Raw genomic sequence first — 22,798 nt, forward strand, 5'->3', positions numbered from 1 at the left:
TTTTTCCTCTGAAGTGACTGGGGAAACCACCTGAGGGTAGTTCCTTCTGACCAGCCAATAGGTGCAGTGGGACTTGATGAAATCCTACGGGCACCAAGAGTGTTGCTGTCCCCACTGGAAGTCGCTTTTGGCTTTCTCATGCATGCTGTGATTCAGGAAGTGCTGAACAGTCCTGCTTGAGAGTAGTTCCTCCAATAGATGTTCTGCTTTCAATTTCCCTGTCATTTGGTCCAACTGATCATTCCTCCATAGTGTAACATGTGGCATTCCTTACCTGCCATCATCCTGCTGGTCAGCTACTACTTAGCCAGCAAATAGAAAGGGATAAATCTTCAGAAAGAAACAAATCAAATTAGCTTTATGTCCTCTGTGAATCTCAATTCATCATTTTCTTAAAACAACAGCAACAAACACAACAAGAACAAAGATCACTATTTTTCTGCAGGTAAGTTAGCTATTTGCAGCTTGAAGAAGCTAGCAGAATGAGAGGATCCTGATAATTGGATTATTATTATTAGAACATGAGGTCTATCTTTTATTTATTGCAGCCTGTGCTCATTTTATTAGCACTGTCATCATGACTGGCTGGTTAGTGATTGTGGAGGTAAATGCATGATTCCATGGCTTTCACCAAAACCAGGAAAGGTAGAAACAGCATGGGTAGGGGCAGCAACCTCAACTGCCTTGTCAATATCAGGGACTTCTTTTTTCTTGTTGTTTTTATTTTCTCTCAGAAACAGACTGAGAGATTGATGTTGGTCTTGCAGCTCCCTGAACCATGCTCTGACTACGAGTGCCAGGTAGTGCTGGTTCTGTTGCCACATCTTGCATGGTGGAGGTAAGTCCAGGGTGCTGCTGCTGGCCCTCCTCTTTTGGGGGTGCTGCCCTGGACAGAGGGGTATGCTGCTGTCATTTGCCCTGGCTCCTCTGGTGGTTCTTCCTCTGAAGACACAGTGGCTGTGGTGAAGTGCCTGGGTCCCCCACAAAGTACTCCGGGAAGCTCCTCAGTGCTGAGCCGCGCAGGACTGGCAGAGCAGTCTAGGCCAGAGGCAGGAGGCCCTTGATGGGAGGCAGCGAGGGCTGGTGGGGCTGTGGAGCTGCCCTTTTGCAGCATGAGCATCCTGTGGTTCTGCTGCTGGTGGAGCACTGGGCTGTGCAGGGCTGCAGAGACAGTGATGAGACAGGCTCATCCCTGTCTCAAGGGCACTCTGAGACATAGCTACCGCTTCCTCAGCAAGGCTACCTTGTGTGCACAGGAGGATCAGAACAAGGCTCTGTGCCATATGCACATCCCACCGATTGTTGGTGGATATCCTCCTCGTTTCTTGTTGAAAACACTGGAGCCAGGGCTATTTTATTGTATTATTTCTATTTTAACTTGAGGAAGCAGGAAGGATTTCATTCTGATGTGGATCAACAACTTTTCTTTGCTCTTTTTCTGCTTGTCTTTTATGTGATAATTGTATATAACCATTTTGAAAGTGAAGATCTTTTGCTACTTGTAGCAAATGGTACTTGGCTTAGAGAGAAAAGATGCACCAAGGAAAGTCCTGTAAAAGAACGACTAGCAAATCCTGTGGAGACTTTGAGATGAGATGAGCACTTTGTATTAAAGCTTGTATGCTGAGTTATAGCTTTGCTTAGACTGAGGGAGTGGAAGGAACCAAAACACCAAACATGCAAATGAACAATATATAGAAATATCTAAACAAAGAGCGATTAAGCAATTAAAACATGTCAATAACTCTCAGTCGTGAGGTATTGCTGCTGCAGAGGGAAAAGCTTCCAATTGTTTTAAGTTAACTGGTAACTGTATCCATGTTGGTAGGTCTTGACAACAAAAGGCTTTTTGTTCGCAATTTCTATTCCTCTAGGACATGCCAATTACTGAGGATAAATAGAACATAATGTCTGAACAGGCTAATATAGCACGTGGCTCCAACTCAGTGAGGTACCAGGAATCCATAATTGATATTAAAATAGATTTACAGGTAGAAACCACTCATCAGAGGATTTTAGATTTCTGCATGGTTGAGCATGATGTAATTACTTTGAGGAAGCACACACGGCTCTACTTGATGTGGCAGTAAGGTGTGTGAACAGGGCACAACTCTTGAAATACTAGTTGCAATCATCTGATTAATTTAGTGAGGTGGTACTGACCGGAGCTAAGTTAATGGGTGCTTAATGAAAGAAGCAACAAGACTTCTTATTATTGCTGTTCATGAATCATGCTTTTTAAAAATAATGATTATTTAATGTTTTTCCTAGTATTTTTGTTCAGTTCTGTCAAGCGTTATTTGTGTATTGTGTGACCATGTAATACAGATGTAACGCGTACCTTCTTACTGTTAGTGTGACGTTTGTGCCTCTCGTGCTCTTTGCAAGACTCAGCATGCTTTTTGTACGATTTAAGCTTATCATGATTGATGAGCAGGAACACACAAAACTATGGAAGGTTTGGCATGTTGAACTACAATGATATTTTTTTCTTTCCATTGCATAGTGGTAACAAAAACCTGCTAATCAGGGATGACTTGAAACAACAAAGTTCACAGCATTTGATGAAGCCCAGAATCTCTGTTTAACACTAAAATCATGTTAACTCTGAAAGTTATGTTCTTCATTGATGTTCTTGATGTGTCTAAAGGTTAGATGGCTCCCAAACTATATGAAATGCATGTAGGAAGTGGGTGTGACTTGTAAGTAAGTGCAGCATTTTAAGTTGTCATCTTGGAATTTGTTTGTGGAGTGTGGAACAGAAGCTTTGAGGTACAGAAGAAAAATTCTCTATTTGAGAAGTGTTTAAACTGACTTCCCAGAAGAAAAATGTGCGTGTGAGGAAGTACTGTAAAAGATTGACCAAGGATTTTAATTTTTTACTGCTAGATTCTTATGATGGGCACTGGTTTAAACTACTATTTTGCTAAGTCTCTCTTCTTTTCTATCCTTTTTCAGGTAGTGGTGCTACAGCAGTTGTACAGGCAGCGCTATGCAAACCCCGGCAAGAGCGTGTAGCAATAAAGAGGATCAACTTAGAAAAATGCCAAACCAGTATGGATGAGTTACTTGTAAGTAAATCGAAGGGAAACTCATTCCCAGGGAGGTGGTGTTCGGGTTTTGTTTGGTTTTTTTTTTTTTTTTTTTTTTTTTTTTTTTTTTTTTTTTTTTTTTTTCTTCTCCATTTCAGTATTTGCTTGGTCTAAAAGTGAGGGCAAATATTTTATGCAGGGTAACAGAAAAGAACTGGAAAGTAACCTAGAATGTGTGTCTTTCTCCTAAAATGGATTATATTAATGTGTATTTCTTTAATGCTGCAGAAGCAAGTACAAATTTGAATCCCTTTGGGATAATCAACTGTTGAGAAATGCAGGAAGAATCTTTTCCTTTGCTTTCTGGATGTTTGGTTTTCAGGAGATTACTGTCTTGATGTCCCTCACTTCTCAACAGTGAGAAAAAATGTTTTCCATTGGTTAAACACTGATTAAAAATCAAGGCAAAATTTAGTAGGTCTCCTTAATGTTTAAAGCACCATAAATGGGGGATGGGGGGGAAAATTGAGTATTTTATAATACATTTTGTAGGGGAAACTAAGAATGGCTACATTGCCACCTACACAAGGAAACTCTTGTTACAGCTAATAATGTACATTTATCCAGTAGGCTGTTGCAAACCATTTAAGGAATGTTGTTTGTTTGGGTTACTGATCAGAGGAGGGAGACACCTGTAAAGGACTACAAGATTGCTTCCTCTGCACTGCATGGCAATCCAGACAAAATCACAAAACTCTTTTTAAAGCACAACAAAAAGTCCAAAACAAACAAGAACTCCAAACCACTGGTACTTTTATTGCTCCTAGTCAGGTGCTTACAAGACTGTTGCTTATTTATATATAGGCAGCATAGCAAGAATCAAAGAACCAAAAGCCATTCTAAAAGTGAGAATACTCTCTTCTGTTCCACAGGTTATACTTCTGCCTAGAGACTGTGGGCTTTTTCTAATGCAGAAATTCCTGCCTCTGAAGGAAATGATCTCCTCAGCAGGGAATTGCCAGTGCAAAAGATATCTTGAATTTGATACAGAGGGTATGGTCCATCCAGTTTCTTCAGAAAAAATGGCTTGTTTACAGTAGAGGACCCAAAATGCTCTTCCCCGGTGATTGATGGCATTTGCCTTCAGTTTATGTAACAGCTTGTATGGGGCGTTGTTTTTTATTTTTATTTTTTAAGAAGATTGTGGTAGTGGAAACTACCTCTGAAGTAGTGAGATTTCTCTCAGATGAAAACTCAAAGATAAATTCTGTCCAAAGTGACGTGCTGTGCCGTGATTTATAAATTACTACAGCCCATAAGGAACATTCTGTAAAAGCACAACTATTAATTAATGTGGTATGGTCAAACATGGGTCTATTTGGTCAGAGTTTGAATAATGGGAACTAAAGTTGCAACAGATTTAAAAACAAAACAAATAAAATGCCAAAACTGCAGAAACTCTGAAAGATATCTGGATTGTGTAGTGATGATGGCAGTTAGTTACGAGATTGTAAATGATTACCTTAACAAGTACTTGGGTATTCTCACTGCTGAGTTATCTCTACTGTCTGGTGAATTTCTGGCCCCATACTGTTATCTTTTGGTACGAAGACAACTGTCCGTGGTAGCTTTTCTTTCTTTATGCTTTTCTGTGTTTTCTTTTTTTGTGTGATTTTTTTTTATTTTTTTTTATTTTTTTTTTTTTTTTTAGCTAAATATGAATTCTGGCTTTCTCAGTTTCCATTTAGCAAATGGAAAAAAAGGCCATATATGATTTTCTTGTAATTTTCATGTATTCTTGCATGCATGCATAGGAAACTTTTTTTCAGTGAAAGAGTTCTTATTCAGACTCATTTCTAATAGAGACTTAAATTTTCTTTACAAATGATGTTATTCTGGAAAAGGGAATCACTTGCTTTCAAAACTGTTATAGCCCTGCTAATTTTTGTTCCAGCTGGTTAAAATGCTCTTGAGGTTTTGTTTTTTTTTTTTTAACACTTTTGATTCTGCTCAGTTCTCAATTACTTGTTTTTCTAATCAGTTTTTGTTAGTATTGGGATACTTCAAAAGTGCTCTCTGAACATGCTGTTAAGTGTAATTCTGCCGTTGAGTACTTCTGGATGGTGTGCAAAGACATCCTTCATGTTCTCAGCTCTGAGGCCTTCAGAGCCATGGGAAAATGCAGCAAGCCTGATGTCCACATAAGCAGACTTAAGTTTTGGGCCATTGTCAGTTAAAATAGAAAAAGCAGTGGGGGAGGGATTTAAATAATACTTAAGTTACAGCCAAACTCTTGAAATTCAGTACTCTGTTTTCTATAATATTTTGTGTTCTCACTATTGTAAGCTAAATGTAACTTAACCCCAGAAGCCAAGGAAGAAGTTCCTGTCCTTAGTACTGTTCTGACAAGGATATCTTCTCCCATCCCCATATCTCCTCTTTTAAAAACATTAACAACAAAAAACAGCAAGAGAAAAAGAGACACATCCACAGAATGGCTTACTGTCTGTGCTCTCTCTGAGGTGCTCAGGACAGTGTGAATGGAATGCTGTTTTGAAATGTCTGTATGTTCATTACAGTAGTAAGCCTGCTATGTGTTGTGTGGACTGCCTTTAAGAGAGTGTCTGAGTGTTATGTGTTGTTAGGAAGGGGAGCTCTTATATCCATTATAAGGCTTAGTTGTTACAGTGGAGTACTGTCAGATAAGTATGGCACTCATGGAGCTGGTCAATAACAGTAAAGTGAAGTCTTTATCTAAATACCCTTACACAGCTATTTCCAGATCTCCATCTTTCACCAAGGAATTTGAGTTCTGTCTGGATTGTTCTTGGAGGAGCCCATAACACATCATGACTAATCTGAGTGGCTATATCCCAGATGTCTGTGTCCTTCAGGAACACCTATAGAACTGTGTCACCTGCCTGGCCACTTGGAGCTGGAGGCTGGTCCCATGAATGCTATAGCTTAGCACCAAAGTAGATGTCTCATGGTTGCTTATTGCTGTGTCGCTCAGCTGCCCTTAGGCAGATACATTTTTGTGCAGCTGATCAGTGAAACAGGACCAGAGATAATCTGGCTGAAAAGAAGTTAGCTGTTAACCCAGGCATGGCTCCTTATGCAGTTCCCAAATGCTTATGCTAGCACAAATCATAGAATTGCTCAGGTTGGAAAAGAACTTAAAGATAAAAGGAGAAAGAAGCACAGAAGCAGAGGGATGAGAAATACTTGAAAGTTTAAATGCTCCTCTAGCTTCGATACAGTCAAATGTCTAAAGCTATGGGATGTGAAGACTGCCTTCTGGGCATTCACCTGGACATCCTGCTACAAACTGTTCCATAGGATGCATATTTTAAGTAAATGTTTCTCTTTCACTGGTGCATAACATGGGTCTCAGCCAAATAACACCTTTATGGAGTGCTATTTTCTTACTTTTCTGAACTGATAGAGGCTGCAGAGAATTGAGTGTTAGAAATTAGAATCATGAAACTAACTAGTTTGGAAAAGACCTTTGAGATGATCAAGTCCAAACATCCTAACCAACCGACCATTCTCAACAGATTACTACTTCCCACCAAAACTTAATCCCTTTTTCCCCCATCTGCTTTCTACTTTGTTTCCCGAATACTCATTCGGGAAAAGCTGAGATACAAAATACCTTTGGCCATGGTTACTGTGATAGTTCACTTTCTGCCTCCATTTCTTGTATGCAGCTAAAACACTGAAAGCGCTTTCCATTAGCAGCAGGCAGACTTTGTGAACAATTGCTTTCTTGTGCTGGTAATGCAATAAACTGGTATAAGAAATGAAATAGTAATAAGGGATGGGAGAGTTATACTTGGGATTGGTATGGATAGCTGAGCTGAGAATGTGAGGCAGTAATTTACCTTGCATTTAAGTTGGTGCATCTGCTGGGAAAGGGAATTGTGTCCATGTACATTTCTTCTCCTCTTTTAGCTGCCTATTGTGTCCCAGCTCAAAACAAACAAAAAACCAAGAAGCTGTGTTGTGAATTGTTCAGTTAGGTGGCTATACAGGCATTCATCCTTCTGTGGTTTGGGTCTGAGAAGCTGTCTGGGGAGGAGGGCTCTTGACAACGTAACTAACTGAAATGTAAGCTGCTGACTCAATACTCACCAATAGATGTGAGATGAAATCAATTTTTAATGCTGTAATTAACATTTTATTGCAAGGGGCTGTGATCTTGAGTGCATTGCAAATAACTCCCTGAAAACTTTTTAAAAACAGTCACTGAAATGAGGCCAAAAGTTCAAAATGGCATCTATGGGCATCTTTAATCCACCTAGTTTGGACTGCCTTAGTGGTAGCCTCAAGTGAGCACTGGTGAGCCACCTGAAGGCAGTTACTTTTCAGGGAGGGAGGTTAAGAGTTCAATTTCTAGCTGGATTGACTCCTGGACTGACTCACCCTCCAGGAGTACATTTTCTGATGCCAGGGATGGATTAGGGCTGCATGGCCAGAGGCAGAGAGGGGGAAAGAGGTAGGGCTATAGATACTAAAGCTGCTTTGAGGCTCAACACTCAGGTTCAAAGGATGCTGTGAGGATTCTGTGTTAAGAGTTGACAGAACTACGAGAACAGCCAGAAAGGTGCAACAGAACAGTTACGTGGAATACTGAATAGAAAAAAGCCTTACTCGAAAGGAAAGATACAAGACTGTCATTTTTAATGCATATAGCTGTGTCCTAAATGGTGTTACTTGGTAGTGCCACATCATTGTGCATCTCTTGGTGATTGCGTGCTCCTCTGCTCAATTGTTTCCTTAGACTTTCAGTCTGCAACATTAATTGTTCCTATTCTATTTCTGTTTGATTGCCTGGCATCGTAGACTATCTGTCCATCTCAGAGTAAGCAGAGCCAGGCCAGTGATTCTGTATATTTTATCCTTCTGTCCTTCTTTCCCTCCTGCTCTCCTCCCTCCTTTTGTGCTGCTTTTGAACAGGAAAGGCAGTGGGTTTTGAGCACCTTCATGTTCTGTTGTCCAGCCTGTACTCACAACTTCATCTTCATGCTCATTCAAAATATAGGACTTTAAATGTAACTTCTCAGCTGGTATCAGAAGAAAATTGTTGCAATTATACCTGTATCTCCTGGCCAAGCATCCCTTCTGTTCTTTGCAATGATACTTGATCCTGCATATAGATCTATAGAGCCTTAATGCATCTTCTTTGCATACTTCAGTTCTGTTGTAGTATTTCACTTTGAAATTAAACTTTTACTTCACACAAGCAGAACTGATAGCTGTCTGTGTTATGCTGGGCTTTGTATTTCTTACAGAAAGAAATTCAAGCAATGAGTCAATGCAATCACCCCAATGTGGTGACCTATTACACATCGTTTGTGGTGAAGGATGAGCTTTGGCTGGTTATGAAGCTGCTAAGTGGGGGTAAGTTACTGCTTATACTTGTTTAGCTGCAAGGAAATTGTATGAATTTTCTAATGTGTGTTCTTTGAGTTAACTAACCTAAGCTAAGTGGGGGAAGGGTGAGAGAGTCTTAACAGGATGGATCTTAAGACGTAGACATGCTGAATGTTATAGCAAGAATATATGAGCTTAAAAAGACTGTATGTACGTTGATCTTACATACTATGAATTGTTGGGATTAATTCAGTTGATCAAATTGCTGTCATTTTTTATTCTGAATCATTTTGTTATAGCTGTATATTAAGGCTGTGTTTGGAAAAGTAATGGTGAGAATTAAGTCACTTCTGTCAATGTGGCATTTTTTTTGGAGTTACAAATCCTCTCTTTAAAAAAAAAAAAAAAAAAAAAAAAAAACAAACAAACAAACAACAAAAAAAAAACCCACGTGTATTTCTAGTTCCTTATTCTTCCTAGGACAGGCCTTACACACATTGAATTATTTTTATTGCCTAAGCTAACTGAACACCTTTTACAGTCTTTTGTGGTATTAATGAATAATATTACAGCTTCACATGGTTCTGGAAGAAGCAAAAGGGACTAAATTGAATGCACTTTAGGCTTAGAAAAGTGAAATCCAAAGTAAGAGGTTCCTAGCTGCCACATGGTGTTCTTCAAAATTAGTCTTGTTGGCGACAGACATCTCTATTGTTATCCTAGAAAGCATGGGGGGAAGTCCTACATCACATTTCTTTTGATTATTCAGTTCTCTTGTTCTATTCACTCAAAAGCAGGCACTGAGAGGAACCAGTGATTTTTTTTATTTTTATTTTTATTTTTTTGAGGGGAATGTACTTTGAAGTACTGAAAAGTGCCTGGATAGATAGAAGATATAGCAATAACTGAAATTCGTTGTCAAAGTATGCGTCAGTAGGAATGTAGACAACATTGGTCTTCAAAGATTATCTCCTAGTCTTGCAGCTTCCTGTTTATCCTACATCATAAATTCACGAACTATAATTTAAGTTGGATAATAAACTAAAACGTGTTTGGTGCTTGTCTGTTTAAATTTGCTTTAGACTTGCATCTGTAACTTATCGAGTATGTCTTCCTAATGAACAATTACCATATTTTTGGCAAAAAACATTGCTGGTTTTTTTTTTTTTGTTTGTTTGAAAGAAAGTATGGTGTGCTTTATTCTAAGAACTAGTTAGCTGAAAACTTAAATAACAAGGGGAGAATGAAGAAATATGTTGTCTTCAAGAATCTGAAATATTTTCTTTCTTACCTGGATTTGCAATGTAGGTTCAATGCTTGATATAATAAAGTATATTGTCAACAGAGGAGAGCACAAAAATGGCGTCCTTGAAGAACCCATAATAGCAACAATTCTTAAGGAGGTTTTGGAAGGTTTAGACTATCTGCACAAGAATGGGCAAATTCACAGGTAGGAGCATATACACAGTGAAAAATATTTTCAAAGTTGAATGTATAGGGTGCTGTTGGTACTGGTCAGCTGCAGTTTTTTGGTTAAGCAAATTCTATTGCTTGAATGCAATCAGTAATTCTTAAATGATAATGCTCAGGCAGCTGCTGTTAATCTTGACTGTTAGTTTGTTGCTAATTCTTTGTATTTTACTTTATTCTCTTTCCTTTTTATATTTAACATAGGCCTGTGCTGCACTAAGTCTGCAAAAACTGTGGTCTGTATTCCTGTAACTGCTGGTACTCCAGAGATTTAATTTAACTTTAGTTTGTGGTATGATCTGTGGCTTCTAGTTGTATATTGTGTTGCATAATAAACCCATTCATTATATAAGGCAATTGAACAATCTGTGTAAATGTGAAATGTATTTCTTCCTGATAGTCAGTACTGTCTAATAGCACAGATTTCTGTTTATGACCAACCAAACATGAAGCTGGGACTGATATGAAAATTACATCTTGGTGTATACATATCTAAATGATTGTTTTCCTGTGTGTTTTCACTCTGCTGGCTTTCTCATTATAAATTGTGCAGATGCCCTAGGGTGTTCTATATGTGCATATTATAGTGATCAGCAGGTTGTTTCCACTGTTTAGAAGTTGCAAGGAAATGCTGTGCTTTCACCTCCCTGATTAATTTTGCTGTAGCGAATTTGCCTTTTTATGAAAGTGCCAACAAGGGGCTCTCTGTTTCTAGGACTGCTCTTTACAAGAGAGGAGAAAAAAAAAATAATCACGGCAGACAGAACTGAAAATGGTGGTAGTAGAGATGTAGCAGAGTAATAGTTCTTTTGGTGTACTGCTTTTGTCTCATCCTATAAATGAACTGCCTTTGTAAATTAAGAAGTTTCTTCCTTTTGTGGAGAGAAAATTAAGATAAATGGAGAAATAAAGTATAGTTAACTTCTGCTCTGGAATTCCAAAGATCTGTCATAAAACTTAATTTGTAATTTTTTATTAAGCTGATGTTGCTGCAGAAGGAATATCCATCAGCTTTTAGGGATAACAGGATCTGTTGAGGTCATAGTTGCGAACTGCCCGTGTACCTTTTTGAAGAAGCTTAAAAGAGATAAAGCTCCTTATTGCATGTGAGATTTCTCCTTTTTATAGCATCTAGTTTATAAACTGTGCAACGCCACTGAAGTGCTGATCTAAAGAATATTGTACGCCTTCATTTACCCCTTGCATTTGGGAGGTGAAAGCTGTGATAGGTCAGGGAGTCCTTTTTTAAGCAGTAGTTGCCAGTTGGAGACGTTCCCAAAATTAATGGATTTTATTCTGTTGTTTCAATGTGTTCTCCTTTACGTATGAGGAAGCAGGTTATGTTATATTCAATAGCAAAATGTTACCTTCAGTAAATTTTGGAAAGCTAAATGTTTATGGTATTTTGTGTATGAAAGATCCTGTGCTTTAAGAATGGGATGTATGTTTCTATTAAGGACAAAAAAAGCAAACCAAAACATCGAAGCAATTAAACCTCCCACCCCAAAAGCCATTTTTGTTTTTTTTTTTTTTTAATCTAAGTTACCTACGAGTGATATGTTAAATTGATAGGTAGTTGATGTTTAAGAACATACCACATTTCTGACAGGTTCAGTTTCAAGTAGCTTTTCATCATGGTACACCATAGAAAAACTTAATTCCATTGCATAGAAATCTAGAGAAATGCACAAATGGTATTTTCTGTTTGTCTTTCTCGAAGTTGGATCTTTTCTCTGAACAGATCAAAGGCAACTGGGTTGTTGTTGTTTTGTTTTTGTTTTTTTTTTTTTTCCCAGTAGTAAGGCATTTGGATGTAAGAAAGTGTTCGTTCTTGCTCTAAAGGTATGAAAGTTTGTGAGGTTATATTTATAAAAGGAGGCAAAAGAGCTGAACCTCAGTATTTGTTCTAAAAACGCATCCCTGAATCCTGCTCATTTTATGCCAAGGCCAATATGTGTGGTTGTATATAAAGATGGAGTTCATTAATTTATTCTGCGCTCTGTTTTATTGAAAGTAAGTTACATTTTGAACTTTAGTTCCTGTTTCTGCCTTTAATATTTTCAAATGCTATCTTATGAAATTAAGAAATTTGAAGGTGTTTTTTTGTCTCTTTTTACATAAAAACAAATATATGTATTCTTTATGTAAAGGTAACTTCTTATTTGTACATTCTAGAGATTTGAAGGCTGGCAACATCCTGCTGGGTGAAGATGGCTCTGTACAAATAGCAGGTAATGGCAGTGGTAGAGAAGTAGTGGCTAAATTAAAAGGTATTTGGAGCTGATGTAGGGGCAACGTATAGAAGTTTTTCTGTTGACTTTTAACTATTCCTTTTTTGAAGCACTGCAGCTGCAGGTCATCCAATTTTAGAATGCTTGGTTAATGATATGAATTAGAAATTATTATTTTTTTGTGTCCAATCAAATACATCAGGAAACATCAATGATCTCTTGTTGTTTCCTTTAGAGTCACTGATATAGCTTAAAGTGCTTGCAAATAGTGGCGATTCTTATTTTTAGGTTTATTTCATGAAATGTTTCTGGAAGTAATACTAACGGTGGGGATTGAAAAGTCTTGTATGTATTACACTTTTGTAGGACCTTATCTTTGAAGTAGTCACTGATATGTGAGACTTCTCACTGGAGATTTTTTTACTTTTCTCCCCAGGAGTACTCACGGGCCTTAACAGCTTATAACTCATGACCCAGGGGTGAAACCTTCCTGTTTAGTAGCCCTCAGTAATAAGAATGGCTGTAACTGAAATTTTGGTTTCAAATAAAGGATGCTTTCAAAGTTTTGTGTAAGCTTACCTTGTGAAGGGCTTGAATATTTTAGTACCTGAAGTTTATGAAATGAGAAGGGAAAAGATTATCTGGCAGCTGAGCCAGTTTTAATTCTTCTATTGGAGTTTAAGGCTTTTACAATAAAGTAAATAGTCAATTCTACAGGCTTGAATTTTACTTACATTTATTCACTTGTTTATACCCTGCAGTCATCTTCATTTTCTATAGTGCTTTAGGCAAACGATACTCCAGAATTTGTAGATCTTCTAGTACTCTAAAGGAGTAGATGTCCAGGTAACCCATTTAACTGAAAAAAAAAAAATAAATAAATAAAAGCTCAAAGCAAATCTCATGAACAATCTGAAGAAAAAGCTGCTGACTTCTCATTATAACTTCCACACACAGTCAAATCTGCTGTCACAGTAATCAGATAACATTCAAGCACAAGCTTAATTTATCTTTTTGTAGTTCAGCTCTAGCATATGGCTTCTTGACCTTTTCCTCCTCCTTGCTGCAGGCATCTTAAACTCGTAAAGTTTTTATTGTGCTGCCAGGGCATGCAGGACTGAGGAATTTCAGTAGCTAAATAGATATGTGGAATGTCTGTCTTTCAGGTGTTGTTTCCTTACTAGGTTACTTCAGAATTTCAGCTGAAATGTGCAGCAATATCAGACTTGTTTCATTGTTGGTATGGGGCTGTACTGTATGGGGCAGCTGAACATTGCACACTAATTGAAAGGCAGTTTAAATGTCAGAGGCTGCTTTTCTTCCTTGTTTATCTTTTTTGCCTTGCTGAAGTACAATCCCCTTTAATCTTTGAAGAATAGATACTTGATTTGTAATCTAGCTGTTATGCTCTGGCTTCTTTTTAGTTTGTTGGAAGAACTTGTCTTTTGACTGCTCATTCTGTTGCACCCCAAGTTTCTATGAGGAAAAGACTTACCTATAATAAATACTGCTAATATACAGAGTAACATTTGAAAACATAGTTGTTCATTAGCCCCTCAGAACAACAAAATGCTGTGATTCACAAATAAAGCCTGGCCTAGTGTTTCTCTGACGAAAGTTTTTGTACAGATGTTGAAGACCATACATTTCTTCAAAGAAATTGAGTAGACCATATGTTCTTCAAATAAGAGGAATGGCTCTACAGAGACCTGTGATTACAGACCTCAGGGGTTCTTTACAGAGACTCTGTTCAGTGTCTCTAGAGGAGAAGACGAACGCATGCATTTTCTTGTTCTGTTTAAAATTGAGTATACTTATTTTTCAACTACCAAATTCCTCTGTACAGAGCAGGAAATTTTAGGCTTCCTATTCACAAATAAAACGTTAAATATTTGCTACAAGCATACTGCTGTTATTAAATCTGTTGGGACTGTAAGATCTTATGGACAAACAAGATGATTGGTACTTTATCAGGGTTACAGCCTTCTAAACCTGAATTAGCAGGGATCAAAATATCTAAGAAACCAGCAAAAGAACAGAAATAAGATGAAATATAGAGCATATAACACAGAGGAATCGCAGTCAGATCAGTGGAAGTGTTGTAGGAGGTGTGGGCAGTATGCATGTTGTGTTCAGTCCATACAAGAAAATGAGTTTGAATAAAACCCATAATAATAAAATAGTGTGTTTTGAGGATTCTTGCAGAAGATTGCCCACTTTGGGTTTGTGCATAGCTGTCTGTAGGAACTTGCTCATTTCAGCAGAAGTTCTTAATGTTCACTCTTGTGTTAAATGATACCCCCCAAAAAAGTTGAATCTAGGCCTCAGGTGCTTAAGGTGAAAAAATTAGCAGGGACAATTTTTTAGGGACAAAAGCCTGACCTTTCCTTAGCTTTAGCCTTAAGCTAAAATCTAGAGCCTCCTTTGAGTTGAGAAATTTGTTAGAGCAAACATTTTCTGGCAGTCTGTGCCTTCCTTTGCAGCCCCACTGCTGTGGAAGCAGTGGCCTTGTCCCCCCCCAGCCCAGGAGGTTTGGCCTTGGCTGAAGCTTGGCCCAGTGCCCAGTCCTGGTAAAAGAGCCAGAGGAGAAATGGCTTTTGGGCTATGCTTATTTGGCCAGCCCCTCTGCTCTGCGTACGTTAGTTCAGAATCCTTTGCTAATACACTGGAATCATGACTTCTGAAACTTTTTCTTTACTGTGACTTCTAGTAACTAACACTAGATCATTCAGCTCTTTCCTTGTGATGTATTGGCCTTTCCTCTTCATGAAATTTCTCTTCAATTATACTGTGTCCGCTATGTGGTAGAAAGCTTGCTGCTGTGGAGTCATGTCTGTTGTTAAGCAGTGTGTATTTCTGAAAGCTATGTCTGGAATGAGACATGAATGTCTTGTTTTTACTGAGGAGCCATCGAAGCATTCTTTCTCTTTTCAGAAGTGTACATTGCTTGACTGGAATTGTAGTGAAATGTTTGCTTGAATTGATGAAATGCTTATCTCATGGTTCTCAGTGAGGTGTTGCGAAACTTCCTTTTGAAGCTTATACAAGGAGGGATTTTGCTTTGTTTTTGCTTGTTTCATTGTGCCCTCCCCCTCTTCTATTTTCTGGCTTGTGTCTTTTTCAAAGATGGTCAGAATTTTAGCTCTGCATCTTGGCTCCTAGAAGGACTTTTAAACAATTGTTTGATACAAAGTGTTTATCTTTGCTACTGAAAAGACTTTTTTTTCTATCTCAATTATGTGCTTATTTTTGCTTTCTGCTTATACAGTTTTTCTTCATAGACAGTAGTGTTCTTCAAAAAATAGTTACAAATAATGGCATTGATACTACGACATTTGAAATCTAAAAGTAGGTGTTTCTGAAGCTGTTCACCCTTTTCAGAAATTCAAATGAAATCCCTCCAATCTATAATTTACAGATTTTTGGGGGGAAAAATGATTTTTCTTATTCCTCAGATAAACTGCAGGGAAAGTTAAAAATATATATGTTATTTGTGGTTTACTTCTCTCTTGTCTATTGTATTTGTGTTTTAATAATGTAGAAGAGGTCCAGAATTCCATGGTTAATGGTTGTTTAATGGAAAGTAATGATAAAGCCCCCAAATCCAGACCACAAGGGTGATTCAGAATGCAAGCTTTATTGTGGCCATTGGAAAAAATTAACAGTGAGGAGTGACAGTGTGGACTCAGAGTTGCCTGTCCAGTGCTTCTGGAACAGGCTCTTCTGTAATGCTGTGGCCTAAATAAATAAATAAAATAAAATAAACAAACCTCCCACACCAAAACAAAAGAGATCTTTTCCACAGAGTTAAAGAGTTCCATAGGTTTGCTATGGTTATATAACTAAAATATTTATTCACATTTCAATCTCTGCTGATAATTTGGGAAAGAAAAAGATTATAGTCCAGGCAGCCTAGAATTACTGCTGAAAAATAAATGTAAAAGGTATTATTTTAAGGTTTAAGAGTACCCAGCTTGAAAATGTTTATGCATTCTTTGAACAGTGGATGCTTGCAAAGTTATGAAGTAGGGCTGTATTACCAGCACCAGTCCAACTAACTAAAAAATCTCTTTGGTCCAGAGACAACCTAAAATAATACCTTGTCATGAGAAACACCTCTGGTTTGTCTAGCTGATACATTGACTTTGCTAAATGAGCATACGAAACTAATGCCCTTTTAAGAGCATATTTTGAATGGTAGGTCCTGTGTGCATTTTGTTTTCCTAATTCCTGAGAAAGAATTTTTTTTTTTTTTTTTTTTTTTTTTTAAGTTGTGGTTCTTTTATCTCAAGAGAACTGGCATTGCTTCTACTATATGAGAAATTTTATTTGTTACTAGTAGTTTAACTGGTTATAACTTCTTTCTCATTTCCCAGATTTTGGTGTTAGTGCATTTTTGGCTACAGGAGGTGATATGACTCGTAACAAAGTAAGGAAAACATTTGTTGGTACTCCATGTTGGATGGCCCCTGAAGTAATGGAACAGGTATTACAAATGTTTAAGAACAAAAATAAAATCTCTTAGTCTTTAATTTTTGGAACTTCAGACATCACTACCTTGTTTTTCCTTTCTGGCTCTATTCCAGGTACGAGGTTATGACTTTAAGGCTGATATGTGGAGTTTTGGAATAACAGCCATAGAGTTAGCAACAGGAGCAGCACCTTATCACAAATATCCTCCTATGAAAGTAAATGTCACCTTATATTGATGCTGAAGTGTTCTGGATTTCAGGTTGTTCTGTGTGTTTAAATATTTTTTGTCACTGCGAATTTTTCTCTGAGGAATGACTAAAGATGAGCCAATTTTGTAAATGGTGGCAAGGATCTATAGGCAGCTGCATGAGGGCAGTGATATACAAGGAGAAGACCTAGAAAACTGGGCTTTGGGCCGTTGTTACTAGCATTTACTTTGTATTTCATTCACTTCAGTGGAAACCAAAACAATAAAGGCAGCGCTTCCTCGTTCTGTTTTTATGCCTATTGGCTTTTAAAAATAGTACAATGTAGAGGTTTTCAGAAAAAGTGTGCCAGTAATTATATGGAATTGCAAGTCTGGTATCTGATATGTGTTTTTAAAAGTAGAAGAAAGTTGCTGTTCATTTTGTCAAACCAGGAAGTTTGGAATTTAAGTTACCCTTTGAAAATGAAATTTGTCATCTCAGTTTGATCATTTTGTTAATGATTTATGTATTTTTTTACTGGTTCTGATAAAGATAGTGACTGAGGGCTTTCTTGAAATGAGTTTTGTGCTACTTCTTTAAGAAGAGCTTGGACAGTGTTGCCTTTCAGGGAAGCCTACTGGAAAAACACAGCAAACAAAGCAGCTACCGAAAAACCTTGTGGCTGATGTTTTTTATTGCTATGGTAACTACTACTGGTGTTCAAAATTGAGAAGATGTACCATGTTCTGTAATGTTAAATTACTTAAATTGATAGCAATTGCTGTACACAGCACTACTTCTGAAAAGGTGAAGAACGGTGTAGAATAGTGTCTAACATAACTGATAAAAAAGAATATGATGATATCAGAACAGCCTCAAAACATATTTTGTTATTCAGGCGTAAAACTGTCATAAGCTTCTGACTGAAGTACTTTAGATCTTGTAGTGTTTCACTCAAGTGTTGTGTATTTTTTAATTTGTGCAGCAGAAATGCTGATTGCAGCAACCTTGCTTACTATTCCTCTTCTGTTTCACTCTTATCTGTCCACATTCCTGTCAGAAATTCAACATCCAGTGATGCTGCAACACCCAAGCAGAGTTTTTTTTCAATGTTTTGGAGTCCACACGTTCTCTTTTCTTTGAAGAATTGTAAAGTGGTGTTTGCATTATTGATTTTTTTTAATGTATTTATTTATAACAGTTATACCACTAATTGTTCCGAGGATTGTGTAGAAATGTTATTTTGATGTTTTAGCGCTACTTTGTTATAATTGTAAATCAAGATATCTAAATGTATGTACTCTGAAGAACAGTTATTCTCTTAATTTATACATCTTCTGATTTGGTTTTACTTACAGTAATTTTTCTTGGGTTTACTGTAGGTGTTAATGCTGACACTGCAAAATGACCCTCCCACTTTAGAAACTGGTGTAGAAGACAAGGAGATGATGAAAAAGTATGGCAAATCCTTTAGAAAATTAATTTCTTTATGCCTTCAAAAAGATCCTTCCAAAAGGTAGGTCTTTATTGCCATGTACAGTGTAACTTTTTTAAAATATAGCGACTATTTACAGTTCTATTTAAATATTGTTGTCCTTCAGTGTACAGTTTGGATTTTGCAAATATCAGCTGTCAGTATCTTCATCTCGGGAGAAGAAATTGCCTTTGAATTGTCACTTAAGTTTTCTTCTGAGTTGTTAACCTCATTTGCTTGTATTTAAATATCCTGTTCTTATCAAAGTCCATGTTCTATATCTTTTCCATTTCAGGCAAACATCTTGATATTTTCCATAAATCTAACAACACTGTTCAGGTTGATCAGATAGAACTATTGGTAACTAAACATTAGGACCTCATGGCCTTCAAAAATTAGAACAAGAAAGTACTAAACTACTACGCTCAGTATTGCCTTTAACTTAAATGTCTCCATAGAAAATTACTTATTGAGAGATATTTTTGTAACCTAAGGTGGGATGCTCCTAGCTTGTTTAGAGTTTCTAAAGTTACTGTAGGGTGTTTTCTTTGCTGCTTTTTTCTTTATTTGGTGAAACGGGATAGCCAGGATAATGGAGATTTTAACCATCTATTTAAAAACTATTGCTGAGGTCCCAGGTTCCCAGTGTGAATAATTTATTTATCCTTCATTTGTTATTATGCGAACCCATATTCATAAGCCTCTTTGCTGAGGAGGTGGAGAAGGCACATTGGGTAACATTATTTCCCAAGAGTGTTCAGTATATAACTTTTTAAAAAACTTATATCTGACGTATCTGGGGGAAAAAGATTGGTCTGAAGAGATTGATGACTGAGTGGGTGTGTAGGTCTTTGCTGGTGTTCCACTAGCGTTAAGCTCAGGATATGTAGTGGTCATGTTGAAAAGAGGAAGCAGCAATAGTAGAAAATATATGTAATTAAGAAAAGGAATAAAAATTACATAGCACTGTCCTTATTCTTGAAATCCTTCAAATTCTGCTTTGAAAAGTCTTTCCCATGTTCTTTACAACTGATGGTCTTATTAACAAATCCTAATGCTTTGCACTGCTACTTGCTGGCTGCTCATATATAGGAATGAAATCTTGTTTTGGATAATCTTTATTGAAATTCTGGATGCTCCCTTCCTGGATGTATTCAAGGTCATATGCAACCTGACCTAGCGGAAAGCATCTCTGCATATGGCAGTGGGATTGGAACAGATGATCCTTAAACCCATGATACCCAAATAATTCTGTGATTCTCTTCTGTGAAGTTTCTTTTAAGTTTCCAGTGTCCGGTAATTTTCAGAGAAAGATTAAATTGGTATGAAAACATAAACAATTAAAAATGACTTTTTTTCCTTGCAGAGGAATGCCCAGAGTTATCTGACATCAGTGTTCAAACATGAGTGTTCTCATGAATGTAGTATTTTCATACTCAAGTTTGATCTGAATGGAACAGTTAGCATCACATATAGGTGATGAGATCTACGTGCCAGTTGTTCTTAATGTGGCAGTGAGCATTCTTGTGCTATACAGTTGTTGCTATTTTTTGTTTCTTTGTAGTGTGGAGTTAATTTGGCATAGAGATGCTTCAGTAGTAACGTCGGTTGTGGAAGATGTACTTGCTCGTTCTGTTAAATTAGATGCCTAGCATTGCATTATCTCTCAGACAGTGATGTTTCTTTTGGGCATCTGTGCATGAAAATTTTTCTCTTCAGTGCAAAGAATGTTGGTTACAGTCTCTGGCTATAATTCACTGCTTAAACCAGTGTGGGTAACAAGCCAAGAAGGTACTTTCAGACCTGTTCAGAAGTGTTTTGCATAAGGAATGATGAAGCAATGGAGGACATAAGTTCGGATAAGACTTTACCAAGAATCTAGTTTTTAACTGCAGGTATTCCTTTTAATGAGATATGATGGTGCTGGATCACTAAAACTTACCCTAAAGTTTGAAGTTGATTTGAGGCAGAACTTTCAAAATTTGACATAGAAATTGGTTCTTAAAAGGCTCCCCTTCATTTTATCCGTCTAAGGGTTATATGTGGAATACAACTAAGGATGGTGGTCAACACATTGTCACTAATAAGAACTCCTTTATTTTAGAGTCAGTTCCTTTGGAGTGGAAGCAAAACAAGTTCTCGTGGAACTACTGTAATTGACTACACAGGATGCTTATTGTTGATGATTCAAGTAGTTTCACTATTTCTAGCAGGAGTGAACAGTTCTGTGTACTATTCCTGTTTTCTTCACTACCTTATCAGATGTGACCTCAAAGAAATATAGCAGTTCAGATTTTTCTTCCTTGTCAGAACGTTCTGTAAGAAAGTTTTCTCCTTTCTTATCTAATCTGATTTGTATCCACTGTCTTGCTGTAGTTCAAATGAAAAGCTAGCTAATATTGCTTCTGTTTGTTCAGAAATTATGAATCTTGGAGACTCCAGCTTCCCTAAGTGTAGCCACACCCCAAAATTAGTAAGGTTCTGTGTTCCTAGTAGTATTAAAAACAAAAACAAAACCCCCCCACACAAAAACCCAAACGAAAAAGCAAAAAAAAAAACACCCAAAAAAATGAATGAGTAAACTGGTGGCTTTTAGGTTTTTTTTTTTTTTTTTTTTTCCTCTCCATGGTCTTTTTCAGCACCATATTAAGGTTTTGTCTGGGTATGTAGCTTTAGATCCATGAGGCTAGAGGGCAGTAAAACCTTTTATTGGGATCATCATTTCAGTAGCTGAAAGATTCTGAAAGTCTGTTGGAAATGTCAAAAATATAAACTTGAACACGATCAGAAGAATCATAGAATGCCCTGGGTTGAAAAGGATCTGAAAGATCATCTAGTTTCAAACCAAAAGATAGAACAGAACTGCAAGTGAAGTTAAAACGTCTAGGTTTTGACCATACAACAGTTGATTTGATGTTTGTTTAGTTCTAAAATGCTCCTGATAACTTTCTAGTTTATGCAGCATGTTAATAGTGTCAGTACAGTTAATACCTGTTTGCATCACTGAAATAAAAGAATTCAATTAACAGGTATTGATGCTACTATCTTTAAAAATACAATCACCCTTTCATTGCTCTGGAGCAAAGTTTAGTTACATTTGAGTCACTTCAGGAAGCACGTTGCCTGACTTTTTTTTTTTTTATTATTTGCTTGCTTGTTTGTTTTAAGGGTATAATGCATTTCTGTTAAAAGAAAAAAGGCAAACGTTGGCAACTTAGGTACTGATATATTTTTTTTTTTTGGTATCTTTGCCATAGGGAAACTTAATTTTTTCATGTATGGTAAGTAAGTATGTGTGAATTAGTTTAGTAGCTATTGCCATTCATTTCTCCATTCATACAGTACTAATTCAAAAGTATTAGAGACATACGATTTAACTAACGCCCTGTACTGTATTCACTGAGAGGGATCTTTGTTTCCTGTTCTAATATATTATTGATCTTTCAGGCCCACAGCAGCAGAACTTTTAAAATGCAAATTTTTCCAGAAAGCCAAGGTAAAACGTTTAACCCTACAAGTAAATTTTGCTCTGCCTTAAAATCTACATGATTTTTTTCCCCCTGTATTGATTTTTTTTAACTTACCGAATGTTGATTTTTGCAGAACAGAGAATACCTGATTGAAAAGCTTCTCACTAGAACGCCTAATATAGCACAAAGAGCAAAAAAGGTGAGTGTTTTCATCTCTCTTGACTGGATTGCAAATGAAGGTGGGGACTGTATAATTGCCTTAGATTTTAGTTGACTAAGCTGTTTTTTTATGCACTCCTTCATAGATTCTGTTGATGAATAGTTTCTGCAGTTTATTGTTCTCCAGTAAGCTTTGTGTTGTTTAGACTTCCTCATGAGAGTTGTCAAAATATATATCACCCAAATCGTCTTTTTTCCCCACTCACTTTTAGAAATATACAGGTGACATGATTATGCAGCTGGGAAGAGACAGAACAATGCCCATGTTGGTTCATAAACTGCAGAACGTGTGTTTATTTCATTATCTAAAGAAAGAATGAAGATATGTAAATAGTATTTATTGGGGATTACCTTTTTCTCTGTATTATTTTAAATGTTGCATTCAAATATATGGAAGTCAGAGTCAAACTTGACAAGAGATTTCTTGAGTTACTTGGACCTGTGAAGCCTTACTCCAGAGTCTGAGTTAAATGCACAGCTATGACATATGTTGATATTTTTGTTGCACCTTTGGTACTTGTGTAAATGAGTTTACCAGGTAAGGTGCAACAGAATTAAAAAATTCTGAACAGGTAAGTATTTTAAAACTTAAGTATTGAAGGCAGCAGCTGTTCATAAGAGCTAATAAACAGGAAAGAATTTTAACTTCTATTTATAATCTGTCAGAAATTATACTTAACACTAGTTAGACAGTATTGCTCCAGCATGAGGACACTGCTGAAATTGCTAAAACTTCTGCAGATAACAGGACAGTGTTCTCTGTCCATCTTTCAAAAAGCAGTCTTTTTAAGAAGACGTTTTATGGAGAATATTTTCAGAAAGGAACTGATAAATGTGATGCATCTTCAAAAAGGGCTGGAAAAAT

At 37.0% G+C, this 22,798-nt stretch overlaps 1 protein-coding gene across 1 annotated transcript in view; it reads left to right on the forward strand.

Moving 5' to 3' along the window:
* STK39 (serine/threonine kinase 39) overlaps positions 1 to 22,798 on the forward strand; it is an 87,059-nt gene that overhangs the window by 8,118 nt on the left and 56,143 nt on the right. Inside the window, 9 exon segments of the mRNA XM_042822510.1 lie at positions 2,959 to 3,071; positions 8,327 to 8,435; positions 9,717 to 9,858; positions 12,054 to 12,109; positions 16,486 to 16,595; positions 16,696 to 16,797; positions 18,153 to 18,286; positions 21,692 to 21,740; positions 21,848 to 21,913. Of these exon segments, the coding sequence (XP_042678444.1) occupies positions 2,959 to 3,071; positions 8,327 to 8,435; positions 9,717 to 9,858; positions 12,054 to 12,109; positions 16,486 to 16,595; positions 16,696 to 16,797; positions 18,153 to 18,286; positions 21,692 to 21,740; positions 21,848 to 21,913 (881 nt within the window).

Source organism: Centrocercus urophasianus, unplaced genomic scaffold (assembly GCF_019232065.1).
Source record: "Centrocercus urophasianus isolate 14NV4802_14NV808 unplaced genomic scaffold, USGS_Curo_1.0 seq_20, whole genome shotgun sequence".
Classification (NCBI taxonomy): Eukaryota; Metazoa; Chordata; class Aves; order Galliformes; family Phasianidae; genus Centrocercus; species Centrocercus urophasianus.